The sequence below is a fragment of the Dendropsophus ebraccatus genome, chromosome 1, assembly GCF_027789765.1.
Source record: "Dendropsophus ebraccatus isolate aDenEbr1 chromosome 1, aDenEbr1.pat, whole genome shotgun sequence".
In the NCBI taxonomy this organism is placed as follows: Eukaryota; Metazoa; Chordata; class Amphibia; order Anura; family Hylidae; genus Dendropsophus; species Dendropsophus ebraccatus.
Genome location: NC_091454.1, coordinates 136152247 through 136177652, shown reverse-complemented (window position 1 = coordinate 136177652; position 25406 = coordinate 136152247). Strand labels below are relative to the sequence as shown.

Sequence of the window (25406 nt, the reverse complement as noted above, 5' to 3'; positions counted from 1 at the left end):
TTTTTTGCTTACTGTTGCTTACAAGTAGTATTTAATTGACTCCTGCCAGCTATATCTTATGATCACAGGGGGTCTCAGGTGTGAAGCTTGGTGCAATTAGTAATTTTTTTTTTTTTTTTTTTTACATCAGAGAACATATCAAAAGTTACTAAGAATTGCCTTTTGTTTTTTCCCCTCTGTTGCATAGCTCCTATCTCAAGATCCTAACAATGGTATATCCTCAGACCCCACACTGTTTCTGGATAGACTGGCAGTTATCTTCAGGTAAGTCATTTATTTACATGTGGATTCTTGTTTCTTGAAATTGAGGCAGAGGATTCTACTGAAACTGTTACTTGGAGTTTTATCTTTGGTTTTGTTTTTTTTTAATAAAGGCATACTGCTCCCACAGTGGAAAATGGACAGACGCATCCATGTCAAAAAGTCATCCAAGAAGTAAGTACCAAATGTGTGCATGCTATTTTATTGTTGCAATGCAAGCTAGTTTCCTGAAAAAGAGGAGGCACATGGTGCTTATCTCTTCCTTATTGTATTCCATCTATTCGCAGATATGGCCTGTGATGTCAGAGACGTTAAACAAGCACCGTGCAGATAATCGCATTGTGGAGCGGTGCTGCCGATGTCTGCGTTTTGCTGTGCGCTGTGTTGGGAAAGGATCAGCTGCTCTCTTGCAACCTCTTGTAACTCAGGTATTATAGGATATCCAACAGCTGCTGCAAGGGAGCACACTATATACATTGTTCTATATACTTTGTAATAAATTGGGGTGTACATTAAATTTCAATTAATTTTTATGCCAGTTATTAGCTTGGAGATCTCAGAACTAAAAGATGACATTGTCTGGAATAGTGGCAGAAGGGGGTCTCTTCTTTCTAGTGCTCAAGAGGAGGTGTAGTTTAATCCAGAATTGTCTAATGCTTTTAATAGGTGCACATATCTTTGTTTTTCTAGGTATTGTATGTATGTATGTATGTATGTATGTGTGTATATTTATATATATATATATATATATATATATATATATATATATATATATATATATTATAGTGTGTGTGTGTGTGTGTAAGATTACAGAATCAGATTGTTTATGCTGTTGACTTCGCAGTTTCATGTTCAGTCACTTCATGTGCAGTAGTTTGCATATATGCTTTACCTAAATTATGTTAATTTTGTATTTTCTTACTAGATGGTAAATGTGTACCAGATCCATCAACACTCATGCTTCCTCTACCTAGGCAGCATTCTGGTAGATGAGTATGGAATGGAAGAAGGGTGTCAGCAAGGGTTACTTGATATGCTGCAGGTGAGGTTTTTCTTTTGTGTACCATGTTGATATTTATGCCCTGATCTGTGAACTTTCCTTATATTTGCTTTGTGTAATACCAGGCTCTGTGTGTGCCCACCTTTCAACTACTTGACCAACCAAATGGGCTTCGTAATCACCCAGATACAGTAGATGACATGTTTCGCCTCTTAACAAGGTAATACTATGTAACATCTTCCTTTCACCACCTATTACCAACCATCAATTGTTTCCTTTCAAACTTTAATGTCACCATATGGATTAAGGAACTTTACTCTGTATTCAGCATAACAATTGTCCTCTTTGTCTTACTTGAATTAAAAGTGGGAATGAATCCCAGCCGAATAGAGAGGGGGTAACATTTCCTAAAGACTAGAATCTCCAGGCATTCTGGGGATTGGACCGCCACTATGAAGGCAGTCTAAATGTTATTTTGCACTCACCAGGTCATCTTGTGTATATGCTCCCTTAGGTTCATACAGCGGTGTCCTATTGTCCTGCTGCGCAGTCAGGTGCTGGTGCATGTTTTGCAGTGGGCTATTGCTGCCACTGCACTAGACCATCGAGATGCCAATTGTAGTGTCATGAAGTTTCTCCGTGACCTTGTCCATGCTGGGGTGGCAAATGATGTAAGTCTTCACAGTGTGTTACCATGTGCTGGATGTTTTGTTTTTTTTTCCTGTCAAATTTAGCTTCCATCAAAAAAAGTTTGTGGCTTCAGTAATCATGCTGATAATTTAAGGCTTTTTGGGAAACTTACAATTAGTGCCAAGGGTGTGATCAGATCTAGTCTTTTACACTAAATATAGTTTAGGATTAGCACTAGGATTATTGCCTATACATTAGATAAAATACATGTTAAACTTTAAGCTTCCTTTACCTTTTCTTTCCTGTAGTAGAAATAAAACTTTACAACGGTGATCCCCAAAGTGGGCAATATTGCCTCCTAGGGGGCGCTGGAGTAGCTAATAGCTTTGTGCGCAATATGGAGAGCGCTTAATACAAATAAGGGGGAAGTGGAAGCATAACTGCTGTAGTTATAACTACCGTAATCCTTGGTCAAGTCTGCCGACAGGTCTTATTAAGCAAGTATTGGCAGTCAAGCATGTGGCACATGTAATATTTTAAATAGGTGACATTAAATCTAATTTAGAATGTTTCTGAGTTGTCTGAGAAGCAGTTAACAATAGTGTGGGTCTTTAACATTTATTATTCATTTCCAGCATTATCAACAGATCACTTACTTACAAAGCAAACTGTATTATTGATTTAAGTTAAGCTAGTTATGTAGATGTTTATTTTTTACTTATATTTTCTATATAATGCATATTTGCTGTATATTTCTTTCTTTTTTAGCGTACAAAATGGACTATGAGATGCACTTTTTAGCAAGAAAAAAAATCTTGCTAAAAGTGCCTCCCTCTTAAAGTGACAGCTAATATATCCCCGTGCCTGTTCACTGAGAGAACTGCTGCAAACTATTACTGTACTGTTCTTTTCCACTTGCTACCTGGCAGGAACTTGTTTTTATTAAAATCAGCGTGTGTGGGTACAGCAGAGCTGTGTATATATGTAGAACTTAAGTAGAAGTACACATAACAGTTTGCAAACTGTTTTTTCCCTAAAAAGGGTCCGGGTGTTCATATAACTTTGGCAATGCCTGTTTTGCAACGATAACAGATTGTTTAAGAAACTGTTAATAGAAAAGAAAATATGTATGTATTAAAATTTCTCAAGTGGTTTGTAGGTTTATATTAAGCTTATGTAAAGTCCATATTTATTAGGATTTATTAGTCTGAGCTCAGCTTTTCCTCAAAATGTGTTGTCAGTGGTTACTATCTGCTAAATGTGTCTGATTTGTAATACATCTGGGCCAATGTATATTAAAGAGTTCTGTCTCTTTTATAAGTTGCGTTATATTTGCCAGCCACTTGATGACAATTAAAATAAAATGAAGTCAGTTAAAAGGAATCCATCAATACCATAACATAAAAACACCTTTTAAGCATGTGCACATAGCTGTGGCCATACTGAACCCAGGGATGCTTTTTTATGTAAATCAGCTGTGCCATTCGGGAGAAATGGGTTAAAAACAAATATTCTGATGAGTCCTAGTTGCAACACTACAGTTTCTTGCTTGCTCATGAAAATGCTATGCTGCTGACATAGGTCCCGGACACCTGAAGTCCTACCATTGTGCCAGGACCCATGTCGGCAGCAGGGCTCCTCGTGAATATTCATGAGGGAGCAGGCAGCTGTAAAGAAGCACTACAAGCTCAGGCCCACCCCCGGTGCACTATAAGAACTGATTAGCTAATTTGTTTTTTGTTTTTTTTAATTTTAATAATAAAAGCATCCATGGATTCAGCATGGCCACAGCTATCTGCACACACTAAAATGTTGGTGATAAATTTCCTTTTAAAAAAAATACAAATGTATAGCAATAAAGTGTGTACAATGCCTAAACAAGAATTTTTCACTGACATGAAACAGATCTTTGGGAATGGAAATACTAGTCTTGGTTTTTTTTTTTTTTGTTTTTTTTTAAATCATACAAACATTTAGCTTTATTTACATTCAAGGAAACTTTCCTTTTAAAATTTTGTGTTGTCTTTCTCCATACACAGCATGAAGAAAACTTTGAGGTACGGAAGGACCTGATCCAGCAGGTGCTGGGCCAGTTCGGACAGCAGCTGATCAGTCAGATTCTACATGCATGCTGTTTCTGCCTCCCACCTTACACCTTGCCTGATGTGGCTGAAGTCGTCTGGGAGATCATGATTTTTGATAGGCCGGTAAAGAACACACACACTCTGAATCTAGTTGCTCAGATTGTCCACTAGTTCTAGAATAAGTTAATTTGATCAGTGTGGAGAGTTATTTGTTAATATAGCATTTCAATGTAAGTTATAGATGGACTTGTGGCAAAAGTTTGTAATATAAGTGTTTACTAACTGAGCAAGTTTCTTTTTTTTTTTTCCGGATATTTATTTTTGGTAATGGTTCTATGCTTCGCATTTTCTAAACCTGATGATAAATATGTGAATTTTTTTTTTATTCCTTTTAGACATTTTGTAGATGGCTGGAAACATCGTTGAAGAGTTTACCAAAGGAGATGTCAGGGGGTGCTATCACAGTGACTCATAAACAGTTAACAGACTTCCATAAGCAAGTCACAAGGTGAGACAGATTACTAGCTGCTATGGTCACCAGGTGTTAAAGTGTGACTGTCATTTAAATGTCACTTTGCAGAAATCAATAAATATCAATAGTACAACTCTATAATAGTTGTTATTAAGTAAAAGAGTTTCCTTCTGTACTCAAAAAGCTGGTTTCCTACCTCTCCCCTGACTGCAGAAGAAGCAGGATTTCTGTGTCCTTTATGGTCTATGGATGGGGGAGAAGCCAGGGAGGATGAGTGAGCACGGAGGGGAGAAATAGCAGCCCTCCACAGCGCATCATCCTGCAATCTTATCTCACCACTTTCCAAGATCTGCACTGACCTTTCTGACCTGTGAATCCAGCATTTTATGTGCCTAGGCAGTCTGCAAACTATGCATCTGCTGTTCCTGCTCATTCATCCCTGGTCCCTAAACAGGTTATAATGGACACCACAATCCAGCCTTCACTTTGCTCCTCTGTAATATAAACGACTTTGATAAGAAGGTGGAAGGCTGCAAAACAGCTTTTTGAGTACAGAAAGAGGATTTTTTGCCTAATAAAACTTAATAGAGTTTCTTAAAATCGCTTTTACTATTTATGCAAAAATGTTTTAAATTAGTTACACTTTAAAGCTTCTCTGTACCCACAAACTACCCCCCCCCCCCCCCCCCAAAAAAAAAAAAACCTCTTGTATTGTCAGCTGCTTTCAATCCAAGATCTGTCCTGGTGGCCGTTCGTCAGGTGATGCAGTCATTGGTCTAAAAAAAAAAAAAAATTTAAACTTGCAGCCCTGTGTCAAATTGGCGTGGCCTAGAGTACCCGTGCCCAAGGTTTGCGATGCCCCTCCATTCCTCTTTCCCACCCTCTTAACCAATAGCAACACCCCTGGGCAGGATTTCTCCTATTCATCACTTGCCTAAGTGGTGCACATGTGCTGGATTATTAAGGTACATGTGCAGTGTTCAGACAGGTAATGATTAGGAGAAATCCTGCCCAGGGGCATTCCTAATGATGAAGAAGGTGGGGAGTAGGGACGGAGGGGTGTCGCAAGCTTGGGCACAGACACTCTAGGCCATGCCAATTTGACACAGGGGCAGCAGATTGTGGGAACATAGTCGCTTTACGCAAAGATGTACAGGTGCCAGAAACACCAAGCTGAATACAGACACCAGTGTAATTATACATTTATTAGAAACCCTGTTCGTAAGAACACCAGGTAAAAACACAGCCTGGGATACTAATGTACTGGAGCAGAGCATAATTCATTTTCTTGCCTCTATTTTTATTTGTTTTTGGCATTATCCACATTGGGGCAGGGGCTACAGTGTGCACCTAGTAACTATACTGACTTTCCCTTGTGTTTGCTCCAGTGCTGAGGAATGTAAACAGGTGTGTTGGGCGCTGAGAGATTTCACCAGGTTATTCCGATAGCTGTGCTCCTACGTCACCCAGCCTGTCTGTCACGGTAAGTTAAGATTGTTGTGTGTCCCAGATTCATTTTTTCAACTAGGTGATGTATTGTGGAAATCTTAGCCTGTTATTTATTTATAGTTTAAAAGAGAAAACATGTGGCAGAGAATATTGTACAGTTGTCTGCTATAACCTGTAGCTCCAGTTGGAAGCCAATATGAAGCTACATTGGGAGGATTGCAGAGGATTTTTTTCATGTATGTCATATGTTTCTTAGGGCATGGAAATAAAAACAACATACTTAGCCAGCCCACTTTTCTGGTTCCTCTTTGCCTAGAGAACTCTTTTGAACTCTGCATAATTACTGTAGTCTGTGCCTCAATGACAGAGTGTGAACCTAGAGCACATGCTTCCATTAAAGAAGTTGTCTAGCGAGCAGAAGACAGCTGAAGCCGCCTTTTGTCGGCATTTACTTTCTTAGATCCCATGGTGTGGGTATGATCTAATTCTTGATCATTGCTTTTGTACGAAACTACGCCTGGGCCCGATGTCAAATAGCTGCACAGTATCTTCAGTATTGCAAAAACACTGTGCAGCTTTAGGATATCATGTGTAGGCTTGGTTTGCATGCACATGATGAGGATTGTAACGTAGCCCCGCCCCTTCCCCACACCTGGAAAGGGAGCTGGACTTTCCCTTGCAAAGTGGCGTGTCTGTGTCTTGTTTGCACACAGCATAGCCACTTGTAGGGACATACTCGATGGAACACCCAATTGTCAAGTTTAGCTCTAAATATCTTGGAGTAACAGAGGAGCACAGTGCAGAGTTCTAAGAAAAGTGTTTCTGAATTGTTACTGCTTATGAGAAATGCAACTATTAACGAAAGTGGAATTACAAGTTACATGCAGGGTACAAGTCATCCAGTACACAATGACAGTCTTATGACATTGGGAGATTCCTGTAAATAAATTACTTATTGCATATCTCTTTTTTCCTTCCTGTTCTTTATGTGAATGGCTGTTCAATTGATATACAATCATCATTTAATAGCCTTTTCTTTATGTATCACGGTGTATTTTTCTTGCTCCTTTTCAGTGAAGTCAGGTTACCCAGGCCACTAAGACGGCACCTTCCGAACAGAGAACCATTGTGGATTGGCTTCTATACCCCATAGTGTGTGATGCCAAATGGGGGACGCAAAGCAAGGGAAAAGACAGACCAAGAAAGCTTTGTGGATGGCGTCCCTATGTAACGTGTGCTGAAGATAATGTAAAGAACTGGGAAAATGTTAAACCCCTTCACTTCTGGTCGGAGGCAAATGTTCCCTGTAGAGCTGTGGATTCTGTAAGAATCTTCCACAGTGATAAGAACCTCGATGAGCAAACCGTGCCAGAAGTGTACTGATGTCCCAATCCCCCACAGTGCCACATTGTCCTAATATTCGGGGTGAAGGGGTTCTCCAGGCAATGTTGTGTGCCCAAGTGCTACATATGCATTATTGGAGGGATTGGGGGGGGAGAAGAAGGTGGGGTTAGGAGGGTTTAGAGCTTTCCTTGATGGACTTGTTTTAAAATAAAATAAAAATACAGGAAAATACTAAAAAAAATTGCAATGGATAAGAAAAAAAAAGAAAAAAAAAAAGCAAGCCGTCAGATGAGATCATCAGTTGGCGGAAATAAAATTTGCGTGAATGCAAAAAAAATATGCAGCTAAACTTTCTGTGAAAAGAAAAAGTGCAAATAAAACTTACAAAAATGAAGTTTATTGTGTGTGACAAAATATGTGCTTCAGTGGTCTTCTCATCTGCCGTATTAGTGGTAACAGTTCAGTGCTTCTGTTTAGTTAAAGGGGTACTCGAGACCGGGGGGTATTTTGGTGGATCGCTTGGGGGGGGGGGGGGGGAGATTAAAGCCGGGGGTCACTTACCTCCCCCTTCCAGAGCCGGTGCCCAGATTGCGCCACACGGTACTCCCGGACGCTTCCTGGTCAGAGCTGCCGCATGAGACGTGACATCTCAAGGCAGCTCTACCAATCAGTGGCCGTAGCGGAGTCCTGCCTTGGGACTCTGGAGTCCTGCCTCGGCCGCTGAATGGCAGTGCTACCTTGAGACGTCACGTCTCATGCGGCAGCTCTGACCAGGAAGCGGCCGCAGGACTGTAGTCCTGGGCGGCGCGATACGGGTGCTGGAACGGGGGAGGTAAGGGACCCCTGGCTTCAATTTCCACTCCCTCCCCGGCGATCCACCAAAATACCCCCCGGCCTGGAGTACCCCTTTAAGGAAACTATGCAATTAACAGCCAAGCCAGTACCCCGATGCTGAACAACCCCCTATATTGTAAAGACAGCCCAACAGTGACATTACCCAAGCGTGAGAGGTGAGTAGACATGCCCTTTTTTCCCCAAAGTTAAATCTATCCCACTCTGCTGAGAACTGGGTACAGAGATCGCCAAGCAAGTCAGCCCTATTCTTTAAAAATGATGCTACTTTGTTAAATTACTTGCATGACATGTCCGTTAATCATTTAGGTAACCAGTAGAGATGAGTAACCTCGAGTATGCTCAGGCTCAGTCTTTGCAGCCTTAGGACTGCATCCAACCTCTTCAGCCACCGGTAATCAAATGCTGCATGCTCTGGTTCGGACAAGGTTCACTCATCTCTAGGAACCAGGCATCTGTCAGTAATTGCATGTTCATTAGTTCATGGAACATCCTTAACCCCTTAAGGATCGATAACGTACCTGTACATCATTACGTCCTTTGGGGAGATCAGTAGCCAGGGACTGAAGCTATTGGCGGGCGGAGGACAATTGCTGCGCCTGGCTAATTAGACACTTAAATGCAGCTGTCAAAAACTGACAGCTGTATTTAAATGCTTATAAATTCTGATACATGGTGGTCTAGTGGATGTATTGCGCTTCGTCCGATGCTTCTTTCTAGGCTCTTGGTCAGCACTACAATGTCGCTGGTCGTGGCTCGGCACTCGATTGCTATGGGCTCATGCAGCCCATTGTAATCGAGCCCTAATCTCATGGATCAATGCAGTACACATGTACTGCATTCATATTTATGAGAGGTCAGTCCTGTGGTTATAGAAGAACCCCATGAGGACTTCAGATTACTGTGTGGTTTTAAAAATTTATTAAAATAAATAAAATAAAGATATTGAGTATCACTGTATGCGGAATTGCCCAAACTATTAAACTATGGTCACATCAAATCCGCAGAAAATTGTAATAAAATGATCAAAAAGTCACATATATGCAAGCAAACTACCAATGGAAAGTACAGATCATGGCGCAAAAAATCACAACAAATAATTTTTTTATTTTTTATTTTTTTTTAAAGCAGTCAAAATAAGTTAAAGGCGAACTCCACATAAGGAAAACTTGTTTTCTATTAAAAGTTATATAGATGTGTCTATATAATGTATTACCATATCTGTGCGGTTCTGCCACACTGGTAGCTGATAGAAATCCAGGAAGTGAAGAAAGCTGGCCTCTGTGCCAATTCACATTGTCTCCTGCTCCCACTGCTCTGCCACCTTAGGAGACAATTATTCCATGCTTCTGTCTCACATTGTGTGTGTTTGCTGATGATGCAGACAGGGGGCAGGACATGATGTCACAGGAGGCTTGGCTGGATCCCCTGAGTGATTCTCCATCTCTGACCGGCCAGAAGCAGCTGCTGCAACTTCACTGTGCAAAACTCTGCAGTGAAATTAGGACTATGTTCTCACCTGTTTGAGTTTCAATGTAGTACTGCAGTGTCTTCACAAAAATGATGCAGTAACTCAATTACATCAGTGATTTTCAACCTTTTTTGAGCCGCGGCACACTTTTTATACTTAAAAAATCCCGGGGCACACCACCAACCAAAATGGCACAAAATGACACTAAAACAGTACATATTATACATATAGTTAATATAGATTCTAAATGTATTTATACTCACTCAGTGTGAAACCTGGGCCTATTTTCTTCTACCCCCCATGCTTCTCTCCACCATACTTCTCCCCCCTACTTCTCTCCTGTGCTTCTCTCCACCATACTTCTCCCCCCTGCTTCTCTCCACCATACTTCTCCCCCCCTGCTTCTCTCCTGTGCTTCTCTCCACCATACTTCTCCCCCCTGCTTCTCTCCTGTGCTTCTCTCCACCATACTTCTCCCCCCTGCTTCTCTCCACCATACTTCTCTCCCCCCTGCTTCTCTCCACCATACTTCTCTCCCCCCTGCTTCTCTCCACCATACTTCTCTCCCCCCTGCTTCTCTCCACCATACTTCTCTCCCCCCTGCTTCTCTCCACCAAACTTCTCTCCCCCCTGCTTCTCTCCACCAAACTTCTCTCCCCCCTGCTTCTCTCCGCTATTTCTCTCCCCCATCCCCAGGTTTCTCTCCCCCCTGCTTCTCCCCCATCCCCAGGTTTCTCTCCTCCATTGTTTTCTCCTGTTTCACAGGGGCACCATAGTTTGGGGAACTTTCCCCGCGGCACACCCGACCATGTGTCGCGGTACACTAGTGTGCCATGGCACACTGGTTAAAAATCAGTGAATTACATGATGCTAAACGGCACAGAGGATCAGAGCCGCCACTGCCGATCCCACTTGGACAAAAAACATGGCATAAACAGTATATCCCATGTACGATAATATCGGATTAAGTCCTTACTGTGGGGCTTAAAGTGAATGTACCATCAGGTCCAGGCTGAAGCTCTGGAGGCAGGCCGACCCACCTCCAGTGGGAGGAACCCCCCGCCCCTCTATGATACGACTCCATTGATTCTAATGGAGCTGCATCATAGAGGGGCAAGGGTTTTCTCCCACTGGAGGTGGGTCGGCCTGCCTCCAGTGCTTCAGCCTGGGCCTGATGGTACATTCACTTTAACATTAAAGGGGTACTCCGGTCCGGGGGTATTTTTTTTTACCAATGGCCAGGGAGGGGGTGGTTATAAACGCTGCAGGTGACTTACCTCCCCGGTTCCAGCGACGGGTCCCGGATTGCAGAGTCCCGCCTCGGCTGCTGAATGGCTGAGCTGCCAGGTAAGTCACCTGTGCCGTTTATAACCACCCCCTCCCCGGCCATTGGTAAAAATACCCCCGACCGGAGTACCCCTTTAAAGACAAAAGATGCTTAATCATAATATGTGCGTGGAAATGAAAAGAAAAAATATATAATTAAGTAAGAAAAAAGTTCTTTATATACAGCGTGCTGTGTGATGTTACAGGTAGTAACTGTGCTGTGCTGTGGGGGTGGGAACACAATGAAATGATAAAGTACTACAAATAATTCAGTAACCCAATGAAACTGCAATGTGTGAACACAGCCTAGATATTCTGCAAAAGTTTTGGCCGGGGAATGGGCAGGGTGGAGGTCTGTGGTGAACAGCTGAGGAAAAGCGATGCATTCTGAAACCTGTAGAACTGCTCAACCAGGAAGTACAGCCACACAATACAGAACAATGGTGCCATTATAAAAAAACAACTTGACCAACAAAAAAGAAAGCCTTCATATGGCTATGTGGAAGGAAAAATAACAGTTTTGGCAATAAGGCCTATATTGGCTTGGTCACAGACCAAGCCAAGGGCTACAGAAACTGCCATGAGCTGTAAATAACTGCTCTGTGTTTAACACCTTCAGGACCAGTACAGAAATGGCCTTAAAGAGATTGTCCGGGGTTATCCAATAAACTAGCATTGCATTGATCTCTGTGGGTTCTGTATATTTTACTTTCAATTAATTTTTTTTTTATTTAGAGAGCTTATTGTGTTCTCAGGCTCTGTCACATGACCACTCTGCCTGTGTTTACTTTCTGTGATGTCACGTTCCCTTTCTGTTTCCTGTTCCTGCCAGTGAGGAAACAGCGAGTCAACAGGTGGGCGGGGTTATGCATCCACACTGATTTAGCCCACCCCTGTAGGAGGAGCTAACATATGAGCCCAGTAGAAACTGCAGCAGTAAGGGCAGCATGAGGTAGCCATGTTGCTTTGTAGTGTTTGGGTACTGGGATAACAGCAGCATGTATGTCCTCCAATTTCAGCTTGGATTATATCACACACTCCAAAACATTGTGAGCCCCATTGAGGACAGGGACCAATATGAGTGATTACAATATCTTTACAGCACTGCAGAGTAGGTTGGAGCTATATAAAAAAAGGAACTATGGGGGTGATTTATCAGAACTTCTGCAGAGGGAAAGGGAAATAGTTGCCCATAGCAACCAGTCAGATTCTAGGTTTCATTTTTAGAGGCCTTTTTAAAAATGAAAAAAGCTATCTGTTCAGCAGTGTCCAGACAGCTTCCCCAAAGCCCCCCCAAGTACAGCCACCGGCCACCCAATAGCCCCCCTGAACCTCAGCCACCAGAAGAAGTGCCCCGACTGCCGCCTGGACTTTAGCCACTGGCTGAACACTCTTTCAACTTATCTCCGACCCCCTGCCTCAACTCTGTTATATCATGGACCAATGAGGGAGATGCACTGCATGATGGGAAATGTAGTTTACTGGCTGGTGCGATTTAGATCGGTTTCTAGAAAAACTTGTAACTCAGGAACTGCGGCAGCTAGAAAGATAGGGGACAGCTCAAAATATTCAGGGGGACTTGGTGAGTAAGGCTAGCTAGGTTTGGAAGCATTTCATTTTTTAGCTTTGAGGGGAATACTCTCATGGTACATGGTACACGCTGTTTGATCAAATGGTTTGCTCCTCAAGATCCTCATTTTTCTATAGACCAGGTTTTTATTGTGTGTACGCCAGGGGGAGTATGTAAGGTAACCCCCTTCACCTGCAGATTGCTGTTGTACTTTTTTTTTTTTGTCCCTACGGGCTCAAATGTCAATGAGATATTTATTCACACATCTAATATCTGTGACACGTCGCTTGGACCTGCAACACACCTATATTTAAGGCCAGGACAACGCTGCTTACCAAATTGTCATCATAACTCTATATCTACAGAGGTTTCTAAATGTGCTTGTGACCTTCCAGCACTCAATAGAGGTAATATCATGACCTTTGGCACGGCTGAGAATCTACAAACATCCCTGATAAGCCTAGCTATCCTAAAGGGGAAACGCGTCGGTTGATCAGTGGAGAAGCCAGATTGCTTGCAACAGCGGCAGCAGATACAAAATCTAATCTAAGAGTGCCACCTGACATATATGCATTTACTGCATCATTTCTCAGCAGAAATTAGCTTGCTTGACTTTTGATTCATCAAATTAAATCGCCTTTAAAGGGCCTCACAATTAAATTTTTTCCAAAAATCGTGAATTCAATTTTGCTTACTTTAAAAATGGAGTCCGCCACACTGCTTCAGATTCCGGAACTTCAGTGTGTTAGTCCCGCCCCCTAGCAGCATTCTGCGTCATTATTTTAATTAGTTACAGCTCAGTACCTAGCCGCGTTTCCAGTCAGTTCCCTCATGAGAAGTGCTGAGGAGGTACTGAAAGTGTTGGTATTCACATCACGTAAGCCATACATATAGGGGGAGATTTATCAAACATGGTGTAAAGTGAAACTGGCTCAGTTGCCCCTAGCAACCAATCCACCTTTCATTTTTTTTAACGTCTGTGAGAAATGAGAGGCGGAATCTGATTGGTTGCTAGGGGCAACTGAGCCAGTTTCACATTACATCATGTTTGATAAATCTCCCCCATAGTGTCTCCTGCTGTTAACCCTTTCAATAATGCAGAGTAATTATACTGTGCATCACTTACATGCTGTAGAAAATATATTCATGTCTTACAGTATCTACACTGCCGAACTCCAACCTGACCTTGTTAAAGTGCAGGAGCTATAGAAGAGGCATAAAAGTAAGGGGTCTGCTCAGCTACTAACTCGTTGTGTATTGCAGAATAAAAGTCATGTACAGTATTACATAACTGCAGTATAAAATATTCTGCAGTACTAAAAGAGTTAACAGAGAAGACTGTTTTACGCCTCTTCTCTGGCTCCTGCCCTGTGTGGAGGTCAGCAATGGCAGATTATTACAGGGGCCAGATGCCCCTAGCTCTGAGGGAGCCCATAGTCTCTCAAAAGCACAATGAAATAATATGGTTACCAGCAACTTACAGTTATCTTAAAGTTTACCTGTAATTGTATATTTCAAAATCTAAATCAACAGTAGATGTGATATAAAGCAAGTTTGCAATTTACATTTTTTTTTCCCTCAGAGTCTAAACACAGGAAGTCCTGTGTATCCCAGTTCATCTGCACTCACAGAGAAGGCAGTCATGTGACTGATACATTGAGCTGTAACTCTGTACTGGACTTTGTGTTTAGTCTGTTTTTTTTTTCAACCAGAACAAGTCTAAAATCTGCCTTCAGGAGACTGGACCTGGATTTCTGGTAAGTTCAGCTTTGTTTTACAGCATGTGGGGAGGGCAGGGGCATGATAATCTTGTGGTGCTGAAATACTAATTTTGCAGCTCATTCAAGTACAGCTGCTAGTACTATAGAACATCAAATCAAGAATTGTCTGAATTTTTTTAAAGTCAAGATTTTATTTTTTGGCCATATCACCCAGCCCTAACATAAATACTTACACTGAATAAATATCTCTTTGACACTTGAGTCCGTAGTGTTCTTCTACTCTTATTGCTACTTCAAGGATTTTTTTTTCATGTTTGTTACCTACAAGTGGGGACACAATCATCTATGATTATCTCTTTGGGACTACACTTGTGTTCTTAAAACAATGATGACTGGTGGCCCTCATATGTAACCCTCATGGAAAGGCAAATTTAATGGGTAAAACTTCCTTCTCCTACTGTATTAAAGGGGTTATCCAGCAAAAATCTTTTTCTTTTAAATCAACTGATATCAGAAAGTTATATAGATTTGTAATTTACTTCTATTAAAAAATCTCAACTCTTCCCATATTTATTAGCTGCTGTATGTCCTGCAGTGTATTTTTATTTTCAGTCTGACAGTGCTCTCTGCTGACATCTTTGGCCGAGATGGAAACTGTCTCGGTTTTCTATGAATCCTCATAGAAAACCTCTCCTGCTCTGGACAGTTCCTGTCTCGGCCAGAGATGCACTGTGTCAGACTGAAAATACAACAACATTTCCTGCATGACATACAGCAGCTAATAAGTATGGGAAGACTTGAGATTTTTTTAATAGAAGTAAATTACAAATCTATATAACTTTTTGACAACAGTTGATTTGAAAGAAAAAGATTTTTGCTGGACAACCCCTTTAACCCCTTAGTACTGCAGCTAGTTTGGTCCTTAATGACCAGGATCATTTTTCAAAATCTGACCTGTCTCACTTTATGCTCTTATAGCTCAGTGATGCTTTAACGTATGCTAGCGATTCTGAGATTGTTTTTTCGTCACATATGGTACTTTGTTAGTGGCAAAATTTGGTCACTATTTTGTGTGTTTTTTGTGAAAAACAAAATATCATGAAAAATTTGCATTTTATGAACTTTGAAAATCTCTGCTTCTAAAAAAAGGAAGTCATAGCACATAAATTAGTTACTAAGTCACATTACCAATATGTCCTCTTTATTCTGGCATAATTTGGTAAATATATTTTACTTTTTAGGGTGTAACAGGGCTAAGAAATTTATCAGCAAAGTTTCCAAAACTGATTTTTTTTTTAGGGACCAGTTCTTTTTTAAAATGGATTTAGAAGTCTGGTATCCTGGAAACCCCTATAAGCATTTTGGAAACTGCACACCTTAAATAATTAATCTAGGGGTATACTGAGCATTTTGACCTTACAGGAGCTTGAGGAAAGTATTAACCATTAGGCCGTAAAAAAATGAAAAATCTAAATGTTCCAATAATATATACGTTTAGATTAAAGTTTCTCATTTTGAAAAGGAACATGAGTGAAAAAGCACCCCAAAATTTGTAAAGCAGTTTCTCCTGAGTAAAAAGGTACCCAATATGTGGGCGTAAACCACTGTATGGGCACACAGCCGGGCTCAGAAGGGAAGGAGCGCCAATGAGCTTTTCCAATGCAGATTTTGCTGAAAAGGTTTCTGAGCAACAGGTGCGTTTGCAGCGCCCCTGTAGTGCCAGCGGAATAAAATCCCCCCATAAGTCACCACATTTTGGAAAGTAAATCCCTCAAAAAATTCATCTTGGGGGTGTGGTGAGAATTTTGACCCCACAGGAATTACAGGAAAGTATTCAAAATTAGACTGTAAAAATAAAAAAACTCAAATTTTTCCAATAATATGTTGGTTTAGTTTGAAATTTCTCAATTTCACGAGGAACAGGGGAGAAATCGCACCCCAAAATCTGTAACGCAGGTTCTCCTGCCTACAATGGTACTCTATCCAATATAAACTGGGAAACTGAAACTTTATAAAGGAAAGTGAGCGGCAGATGAACAAGCAGATACTCGCTTGTCGTCTGTCTGCATCAATTCTAACCTGTCTGCTGTTCATCTTCCTATGTAATAGGGGATGTGTTGCCAACAGCTGTCCTCTGATAGACTGGGATAATGTCTTCTTAAAAAATATCCCATTTATTGTCTGTAGTCTTATTTTACATTTTCACTGTGAGTGGTACATACCTTATGGGAGTAAAAGGGTTAGGAAGGGAAAGACAATATGGTTGAAGAAAAATGTAAAGGGTGCAATAAATAATAAAAAAAAGCTTTTACGTGGCAGCAAAGAAGCATTAGGTTGCTGACACAAACAGCAGTAATTTTTGGACAGCTGCCACTGCAGTTTTTTAGCCAAAACTAAAAAGGACTTCTGCTTACTGCAGGATCCAATTTTGACTTTGAAAAACTACAGTTTTCCAAAGAAATCTGCCGCGTGTGACAGCAGCCTCAAAGAGCTATAGGGAAATTTTTTTTTCTCAGATTATATAAATGGTAAAAAAGTTAAAACTAAAGGGTCAGCCCTTTAAAAGATAATGGAGGCAGAATTATAGAGTGACGAGTGAAACATTATTAAACCTTTTTCATAACTGTATTCACAGAGAATAAATATATGGCAGGTAAAATGCAGAGGGATAAGGTAGACCCTCCATTACATGTCACCTAACCTATGATGACGTGCAGCGCTGCCTGGGGGAAAAAAAAAGACAAAATAGACAAATTGTGAGGTGGGAGATGGCATTTACACGGAATGATTATCGTTCAAATTTTCGCAATAACAATCGCATTTGAGCGATAATCATTCCGTGTAAACACAGCAAACGATCAAGCGATGAGCGAAAAATCGTTCATTTTGAGCTTTCAACATGTTCTCAAATCGTCGTTCATTGTTCGCTAAAAATTCGTGTAAACGGTCTTTCAAAGATTCACCCTATGTAAAAGATGGGCTTAAGCGATCTTAAAAACGATCGCATTAACAATTTTTCTAATGATTTTTTCTAACGATTTATTCGTCTAAACGCTGATAGTTATAAAAACCAAATCGTTGCTTCAAAATCGTTAAACGATCTATTGGGCGAATTATTGCTTCGTGTAAACACAGCATTAGGAGGTAAGCTCAAGACTGGACCAGAGCAGCTGGATGTTATATACCCTGATTTTTCCAAAGAATTTGATACTGTGCAACATAAATGGTTGGTCCATAAAACGAAATGGGGGGAAATGTGTGTAAGTGGGCAACTGGCTAGAAGTGATAGTGATAGAAGTGGTAATTAAAATAAGAAGTCTGGCAAACATTTTTATTAAAGTATTGTATTACCCCTCTAAAAGTTATACAAATCACTAATATACACATATAGGGTACAAACACACACACCGTATACGCAGCGTATTTACTGCTGCGATACGCAGCAGATTAGATCTAAATAACTGAACACAGCACCAAATCTGCTGCAGATCTGCTGCGTATTTGCTGCGTATACAGTGTGTGTGTTTGTACCCATAAAGTGCTTTTTTTCCCTGCACTTACCGCTGCATCAAGGCTTCACTTCCTGGATAACATGGTGATGTCACGACCCGACTCCCAGAGCTATGCGGGCTGTGGCTGCTGGAGGGGATGATGACACGGGGACACTGAGGGACACAGGTAAAACCAAATGGTGCCAAAAATGACAAAAAATGACCTGGAGATTGCGCTCACCACCAAACAACGTATTAGAAACCGATGTTCACATAAAACACGATTTATTCAGTCCAACAATAACACGTTTCAGGGCTATGGCGCCCCTTCGTCAGATTCAGGACAAACATAGTATGCTCATGACACAGACCATACTTAAATACAGCAAGGAATCACAATGATTAGGCTAAAGGAGGGGCACAGGGCACTGGAGGGACACTGAGCATCCCTCTGCCGTCATCCCCTCCAACAGCCCGCACAGCTCTGGGAGTCGGGTCGTGACATCACCATTTTATCCAACAAGTGAAGCCTTGATACAGTAGTAAGTGCAGGGAAAAAAGCACTTTATAAGTATTTCCCGTAATAAGTGTTTATCGGGGATTTGTATAACTTTTTGGGGGCATTACAATACTTAAATATAAAATTTTGCCAGACTTCTCCTTCAATTGGTACATACTCTAATTGGATCACGGTTACTAATGGGCCGCTTTAGGGGTTGGTTTTGGGCACTATACTCATTTATATAATATGTTTATTGACCTTGTAGGGGGCTTGCACAGTAAAGTGTCAATTTTTGCAGATGATCCTAAACTTTAAAGCAGTTAACCAGTAGAGGATAGATCACTGTTACACATGGACCTGGATAAGTTGAGAGCTTTGGCTGAGATGTGGCAGATGAGGTTCAGCACTGATAAATGTAAGGTTATGTACATATGGTTGGAAAATGCAGGTTAGGATTACTTTCCTAGTGCGTTTTCCCCATTAACTAACACTGACATGGAAAAGGACTTAGAAGTTTTAGTTGTAAATGTAACTGCAGCTTTTGGCAAAGCATTAAAATAAGCATTAATGCACATGACAAAGAGTTCTACCATAGTACAAATCATTAGTCAGATCACACATAGAATATTGTGTACAGTTTGAGGCACCAGTGTACAAGATAGATATAGTGGAGATGAAGAAGGTTAAAAGATTGGCAACCAGTGTAGTAAATGGAATTGGATGACTACAGTACCCACAATGATGATCGAAATTAGAGTATATTAAAATAAAAGATAGCTTAGGGATGACCTAATTATGTGTATGTCTATCTATAGGGCAGTACAGAGAGCTCTCCAATTATCTATTTATACTTAGGATGGAGTAAAGGTTTTTACATTAACATAAAAGGGTATTCATTTCTGTAAAAGCAGTGACATTGTAGAATTCTGTGGTTATAGTAAATTCAGAGTTCCAAAGGGACTTGGATGAATTTCTGGAGTGCAATAACATTACAGGTTATAGTCACTAGAATTGTCAGATTTAGGAAGATTTCTGGAAGGAATTTTTCTCCCTAATATAAGGAAAATTGGCTTCTCTCTCTGGATGGATTTCTTTTTTCAGCCTTACAAATCATGTAACTGTGTATGATTATGCTGTGTCCCAATAGTGTATGCCTACCCCTTAACTGGGCTTATGACAGAGTCCATGGCTACATGAGAGGAGCACACAATATTTTGGGTGGAGATCTTGTTTAGAATTACTGACCAGAAAACTATGTGCTGTGCTTTAACAAAAATGAATCCCAGGCCATTGTTTTTCAGCTTAACCAGATTTTTTTTTATTTTTTTTTGCACACAGTCCACAACCAGACTGTTCGGATCTGATCTATTTACTTTAATAATATATATATATATATATATATATATATATATATATATATATATATTTTTTTTATTTATTTATTTATTTATATATATACATACATACACACATATATTTATTTTTATTTTATTTTTTAATTTTCCCTTTTCGGCCCAAAAGTGCAGCTTACATTCATGGTTCGTACTTTATTAAAAAAAAATACAATTATATATATATATGTGTGTATATTGATGCAAGGTTGCATATTCCCTTAAAGACAAAGCTTAATTAAATCAATAAAAACTACAACACAGACAGGAAGTAAAGAATAATTAAATACAACATTAGCATCTTTATTGAGATACAGGTTCATGTGTAGGACCTTACACTGTATGTATATATATTTATGTTATTTAAAAAATACATTTTCCTCTCTTGCCACAGTCTATTCTTACTATTGCATTGGGAGCTGCAATATTAGGCAAAGCTGACAGATAAGCAAACATTTTTCTACTTAAAAAAATAAAACCTTCGCTACTATGAAAGGTTCTTTTTAGATATACAAAACTTCCTTAGCAGAAGACAACAAGCTTAGAAGAAGCAGAAATGGAAACCACATCCCTGTTCCCTTCTATATTCTACATATTTATCTAGAGTGATATATGCATACTACTGAACTTCAGTGTTTCACCATAAGTGTGAACATGGATCGCTGCCATATGAACGCCATGTTATTCTGCACAAACATCATAAAGAGTGGATAAACCATGAGCAATGGTTTATCGGCCATTCATTTTTCTAGTTCAGTTTTTTTTCCCCAAAGAACGGTTTGGGACATTATTCCTGAGATTTTCTGCACTAGAAACATAACTGTATCATTCTTTTTTACACCAGACACATAAGCCTCTCAGTGCTTTCTACCTTATCCTCTAAGGTAGATGATGTATATTTCACCGAATTCATGTGGTTCTGTAACAGTATTCTCAGTCGCTGTGCTAAACACAGTTTCACAAACCACATTCTTGTACATCTAGCAGTCTTATTACTGCATGCTTCCTGAATGCATGGGCCAGGGTCCAGAGCTGACATTTACTCCAGGGTTAGATACTCCTGCATTTGGGCCCATAGATTGGGTCTGCTGGCTTTGCCATAGCTGATGAAGTTCCTTAAATTGCTCCACCATCTTATCCTTTAGGTCTGGATGAGAGATTTGGAGCTTTATACTATCTGCAGACCAGGACGACTCTCCTGTGAAAATTTCATATAGTAAGCGGGCAGCTACAGGAATAACCTAAAGGGTAACAAAAAAAATATATACATTATTAAATGGCACCAGTTCACATTGAAGAGTGCTGTGAGTTTTTTTTTTTGCATACATTATTAAATTGAACCACAATTAAACAGTTGCTATTGTAAATTCATGTAAAAGGAGTTGACCCACTAGGACTATTCCTGTCTAAATGATCCATGAGGTCATAGAGGGAAGTCCCCTACACAAAGATCAAAGCTAGAAACATGTAGCATAGCTTGCTCTGAAGAAGCATCCTAACAGAAACCATATACTACTACATTTCACCTAAAGCAGCCGCTGTAAAGGGAGATACAGTGAAACATCCCAAGTAGACCACTTCTTTGAAAAGATCCCCCCCCCCCCACACACACACACTTCTTTGTGATCAATTTTTTAACCATTATTTCTTATGGACAATGCCTCTCTTTTAGAAGTCCACCCCGATCCAACCAAAGACCACTACTTTTGAGCAGATTTTGTAGCTGAAGACTCCCATAAAAAGACCAGCAGCAGGACTTACATGTTAAAATTGCTACCTGACAGGGCTGACGGGGCCATGAAGAAGGAGGGAGCACGCGAGCAGAAAGAAATAGGGTAGAGGGCGAAAGGAGGAGGTGCAGCTGAGCTGGGAGGAGGAAGAAACAGCACCAGTGTCCAGGAACTACACCCACAGTGGCCTCATGGCTTCAGCAGCCAGTGGGACCCCCCCCCCCACTTCCCTGGTAATTAGTGTACTCTGGATGACACAGACACAGAGAAGCTGTGCCTGTGTCAACCGTGGTGGGTCCTGGCTGTCAGTGATAGCCAGGGCCCGCCACAATTGTCAGCACTGAAGTCACGCTCCAGTGCTGACTTTTAACTCTATAATGTGACCGCGGAATCCCAATGGTAGCCATGGACAGCAGAGACCTTAGGCCTATGGTGTCCCGGCTGCCTACGGAGGCCAACAAAGAGAAGAGAGGGGTGTCCTGGCTGTTTACAAAGGCCACAAGGAGTGAGGGGAGGGTGTCCTGGCTGCTTACAGAAGCTGGCGAACTGCATTGCCACAATCTATGCCCCCTCCCCCTCTTCACTGTCACTGGTCACTGCTGTAATAGAATGTAATACCAGTGATGTAATAGAATGGTGTAAAGAGCTCCTGATACCAATGATGGAATAGAATAGTGTATAGAGTTGATACTGTACTTATGGTATACTGTATTCAGTTCAAACAATAGTTTTAGGGCTGAGCAATACTTCCCATATATAAGTTCACAACACAGTATACTGTTTGCTGTATGAATGCAGTCTCATTAAACACATGATAAAAGACATGATTCTGCATTTTCTACATTGATGTTTGGCTAGACCACCCCCATAAAGAAATGAATTTTTTTTTGTGCAGAATTGGGTGGTCAGCTCTAGAGATGAGCGAACCGCTTCAGCCGGTATGGGATCCAGTTCAGATTTTTTCAAAAGTCCAAGTCTGGTCAGATTTTTCCTTGCTTTCTAAAATGGCAGCCACCATTTTAGAAAACAGGAAGTGTTCTGGGCGGGAAAAGCACTTTCCCATGATGCCCGGAACACATCCAATCAGCAGGGATGTTGCACTAGCAAACTCCCTGTGTGACGTTGGTATTGCTTTAAGAGGAGCGGTCACATGACCACATGAGGCAGTCTGCACAGAAAGAGGAAGGAGACTGTTAACAGTGCACAGACCTCGTTAGTGACAAAACGCTGCTGCTGCACCCTGCTGTACTGAGAAGATATTCTACAAAAGCAAAGACAAAAAGATTTTTAGGGAAGCGGAGAGGAGAAACATATGATTGAGAGAGAAAAATAGAGAGGGCGAAAGATAGATAGGTAGATAGATTAAGCATAGGAAAGCAAAGGGTGCACAGAACCAAAACGTGCTATACAGATATCAAAGTACTATACTGTCACTCTTGCGAGAGTGTATATGACATAGGTGTTTTCCTGAGGCACAAATATATATCTTGTGCATGTGTGTAGAATAAAACACTAAAAAAAAAAAAGTGCTATACAGATATACAAGTACTATAGTTGGACCCTTGCGAGAGTGTATATGACATAGGTGTTGACTACTGCTGCTCCTGTACTGGCCTCAAATGACTATTGCTGGACCTCCACTGGCCTCCAATGACTACTGCTGCTCCTTCACTGAATTTGTGACCTTTTTCCTGCATAGACCCTGTAATGGTGAATATTAAAGTCTAAAAAAAAAAAAAAAATTTGACTTTGAGATATTGAAAAGATGATGTTACTGACTGTAGAGCGCTAAATTCAACCAAATACACTACACCCATATCATATAGATGCTTTAAACTATGAAATCCGAAGAAATCCGAAATTCGGTCGAACCAAACTTTTCAAAAAAATCCGGAAGTCCGGTCGGAACGAACTTTTGAAAAGTTCGCTCATCTCTAGTCAGCTCATAGAGGTTTCACTGCATATACAACTGTCTGACCCTTTAGTGAAAATCAGCTGATCACCTTTATAGCTATTTATCTCATATTCTATGAGAAAGAACTGAGGAAAAAAACAGAATTGTTCATAATATGCTGACACAGATTTTCTGACATATTCATTACCTGCACTGTAATAAGCTTTTTCTCTTTGGGTTTTTGATCTGGCCATTCCTCCCCAAAGCAGAAAAATATCTCATAAGGTGGAAGCACATTAGTCTGCCCTTTCTGGCATGCAATGAGTTCTGCAGACAAAAAAAAACAAAAACAAAAAAACATTCATTATCTGTATGCATCCTTCGGCGCTGGCAAGTAATATGAAGCAAAGAAGGTATAATCAGATGCGCAATATTATATATATATACATACACACACACACTTTGCCACAACCCCCTTACTTGCATGCATGTGAAGTGAAAACCAGCTGTCTGTTATAATGGGACGGGTCATGTGACTGAGTTTGAACTGAGCATGTGTGACCCAAGAAAGTGGATGCCCAACGGGCCTTTAAGAGGACCTGTCACCCCCTGTGCCGGGGCAAAGCCCGGCCAACCCCCGGTGGAGACCCTTATACTTACCCTGTGCACGAAGTCCCGCTCCTGGACCCGCTCCTTTATTGGAGCAGTCATTCTCTATGAGCGTCTGACTCATCTCTGATGGGCGCACGCTGGGCTTCCAACGGTGATATCTCAGCAACGGAAGCGGGTTCAGGAGCAGGACTTCGTGCACGGGGTAAGTATAAGGGTCTCCACCGAGGGTCAGCCGGGCTCTGGGGGGGGGGGTGACAGGTTCCCTTTATCCAAGGGCAACAGGGTATCCGACAAAGCAGGCACATAGGATAATTAGTAAGGCTATATCTCTTAAATAATACATTTTAAGAAATTCTTGTAAGTTTAATACATGTTGCATTTAACATTTCTTCGTGGCACCACCCCTTTAACCCTTTAAAGACCAGGCCCAAAATTACCCAGTGAACCGCGCAAGTTTTGATCTTTGCGCTTTTGTTTTTCCCTCCTCCCCTTCTAAGAGCTCTAGCACTTTCAGTTTTCTATTTACAGGGCCATGTAATGGTTTGTTTGTTACAGGAATAGTTGTACTTTGTAATGGCGCCTTTCATTTTACCATTACATGTATGACGGGACCCCAAAATTATTATTTATGAAGATATAAATAGGTGAAATTGTAAAAAAGAATGCAATATGGTAACGTTTGGGCGGTTCCTGTGTCTACGTAATGCACTATATGGTAAAAGCGACATGATACCATTATTCTATAGGTCATTCCGAACACAACCATATGCAGGTTACACAGATTCTCTAATGTTATATATATATTTTTTTATTAAATCCTTTTTTTGACAATTAGCTATTTTATTTAATTTTTATGTTTATTAATTTATTTTTATATGTTTTATTTATATAATGGGAAATGGGGGTGATTTAAACTTTTATTGGGGGAGGGGTTTTGGGGTAGTGTGTTAGTGATTAACTTTTTTTTTTTTTTTTTTACACATTTTAAGTCCCTTTGGGGGACTTGTACATACATTACTTTTATTTTATACACTGATCATTTTATACACTGACCATAGGCATAGCATTGATCAGTGTTATCGGCGCTCTGCTCATTGAGCCTGCCTGTGCAGGCTCAGTGACCAGAGCGCTGATCGGACCGCAAGGAGGCAGGTGAGAGACCTCCGGCGGTCCGTTTTAACGATCGGGACCCCCGCAGTCACACTGCGGGGGTCCCGATCGGTAAGTGACAGGGGACTCCAGTCACTTACACTTAAACGCGATCGCGCCGTTTAAGGAGTTAATGTCACGCTGCAGCGCGATCGCCAGCGGCCCCCACCTGCTATGAAACGCGCTCCACTCTGGAGCGCGCTTCATAGCTCAGGACGTACCGGTACGTCCTAGGTTGCCTAGGGGTTAAGCTTTCTTACATCTTAAAGTGACACTGTCACCCCCTTTTTGTATTATTTATTATTATAATTATTATTTTTATTATTATTTTTGCATGGACCTTCTGACAATTTGGTAATATTTTGGTTATATCTGCCCTTGCTTGTTTTTGCATATCTTTTGGTAGTTTCTCTACCTCATAATCATTGTTGACAGTAGTGGGGCATAGTTATCACAT

General features: G+C 40.8%; 2 protein-coding genes across 3 annotated transcripts in view; one reads left to right on the top strand and one right to left on the bottom strand.

Moving 5' to 3' along the window:
• The window catches only part of TNPO3 (transportin 3), a 33622-nt gene extending 25968 nt beyond the window's left edge, over positions 1 to 7654 (top strand). Inside the window, exons 14-23 of one of the 2 annotated variants that reach the window (XM_069979452.1) lie at positions 188 to 264; positions 375 to 435; positions 549 to 689; positions 1187 to 1303; positions 1387 to 1481; positions 1776 to 1932; positions 3931 to 4098; positions 4371 to 4483; positions 5836 to 5930; positions 6971 to 7654. In XM_069979452.1, coding sequence (XP_069835553.1) covers positions 188 to 264; positions 375 to 435; positions 549 to 689; positions 1187 to 1303; positions 1387 to 1481; positions 1776 to 1932; positions 3931 to 4098; positions 4371 to 4483; positions 5836 to 5896 — 990 coding nt within the window. In that variant the 3' untranslated portion in view covers positions 5897 to 5930; positions 6971 to 7654. Of the gene's footprint in view, positions 1 to 187; positions 265 to 374; positions 436 to 530; positions 690 to 1186; positions 1304 to 1386; positions 1482 to 1775; positions 1933 to 3930; positions 4099 to 4370; positions 4484 to 5835; positions 5931 to 6970 lie in introns of both variants that reach the window. The other variant, XM_069979446.1, reaches the window with a different exon arrangement.
• A 12182-nt stretch (positions 7655 to 19836) lies between these two features.
• Positions 19837 to 25406, bottom strand: part of IRF5 (interferon regulatory factor 5) — a 30538-nt gene continuing 24968 nt past the window's right edge. The window contains exons 8-9 of the mRNA XM_069956273.1: positions 23397 to 23515; positions 19837 to 20805 (exon numbers count right to left, since the gene is read on the bottom strand). Of these exons, the coding sequence (XP_069812374.1) occupies positions 20557 to 20805; positions 23397 to 23515 (368 nt within the window). The 3' untranslated portion in view covers positions 19837 to 20556. The remainder of the gene's footprint in view (positions 20806 to 23396; positions 23516 to 25406) is intronic.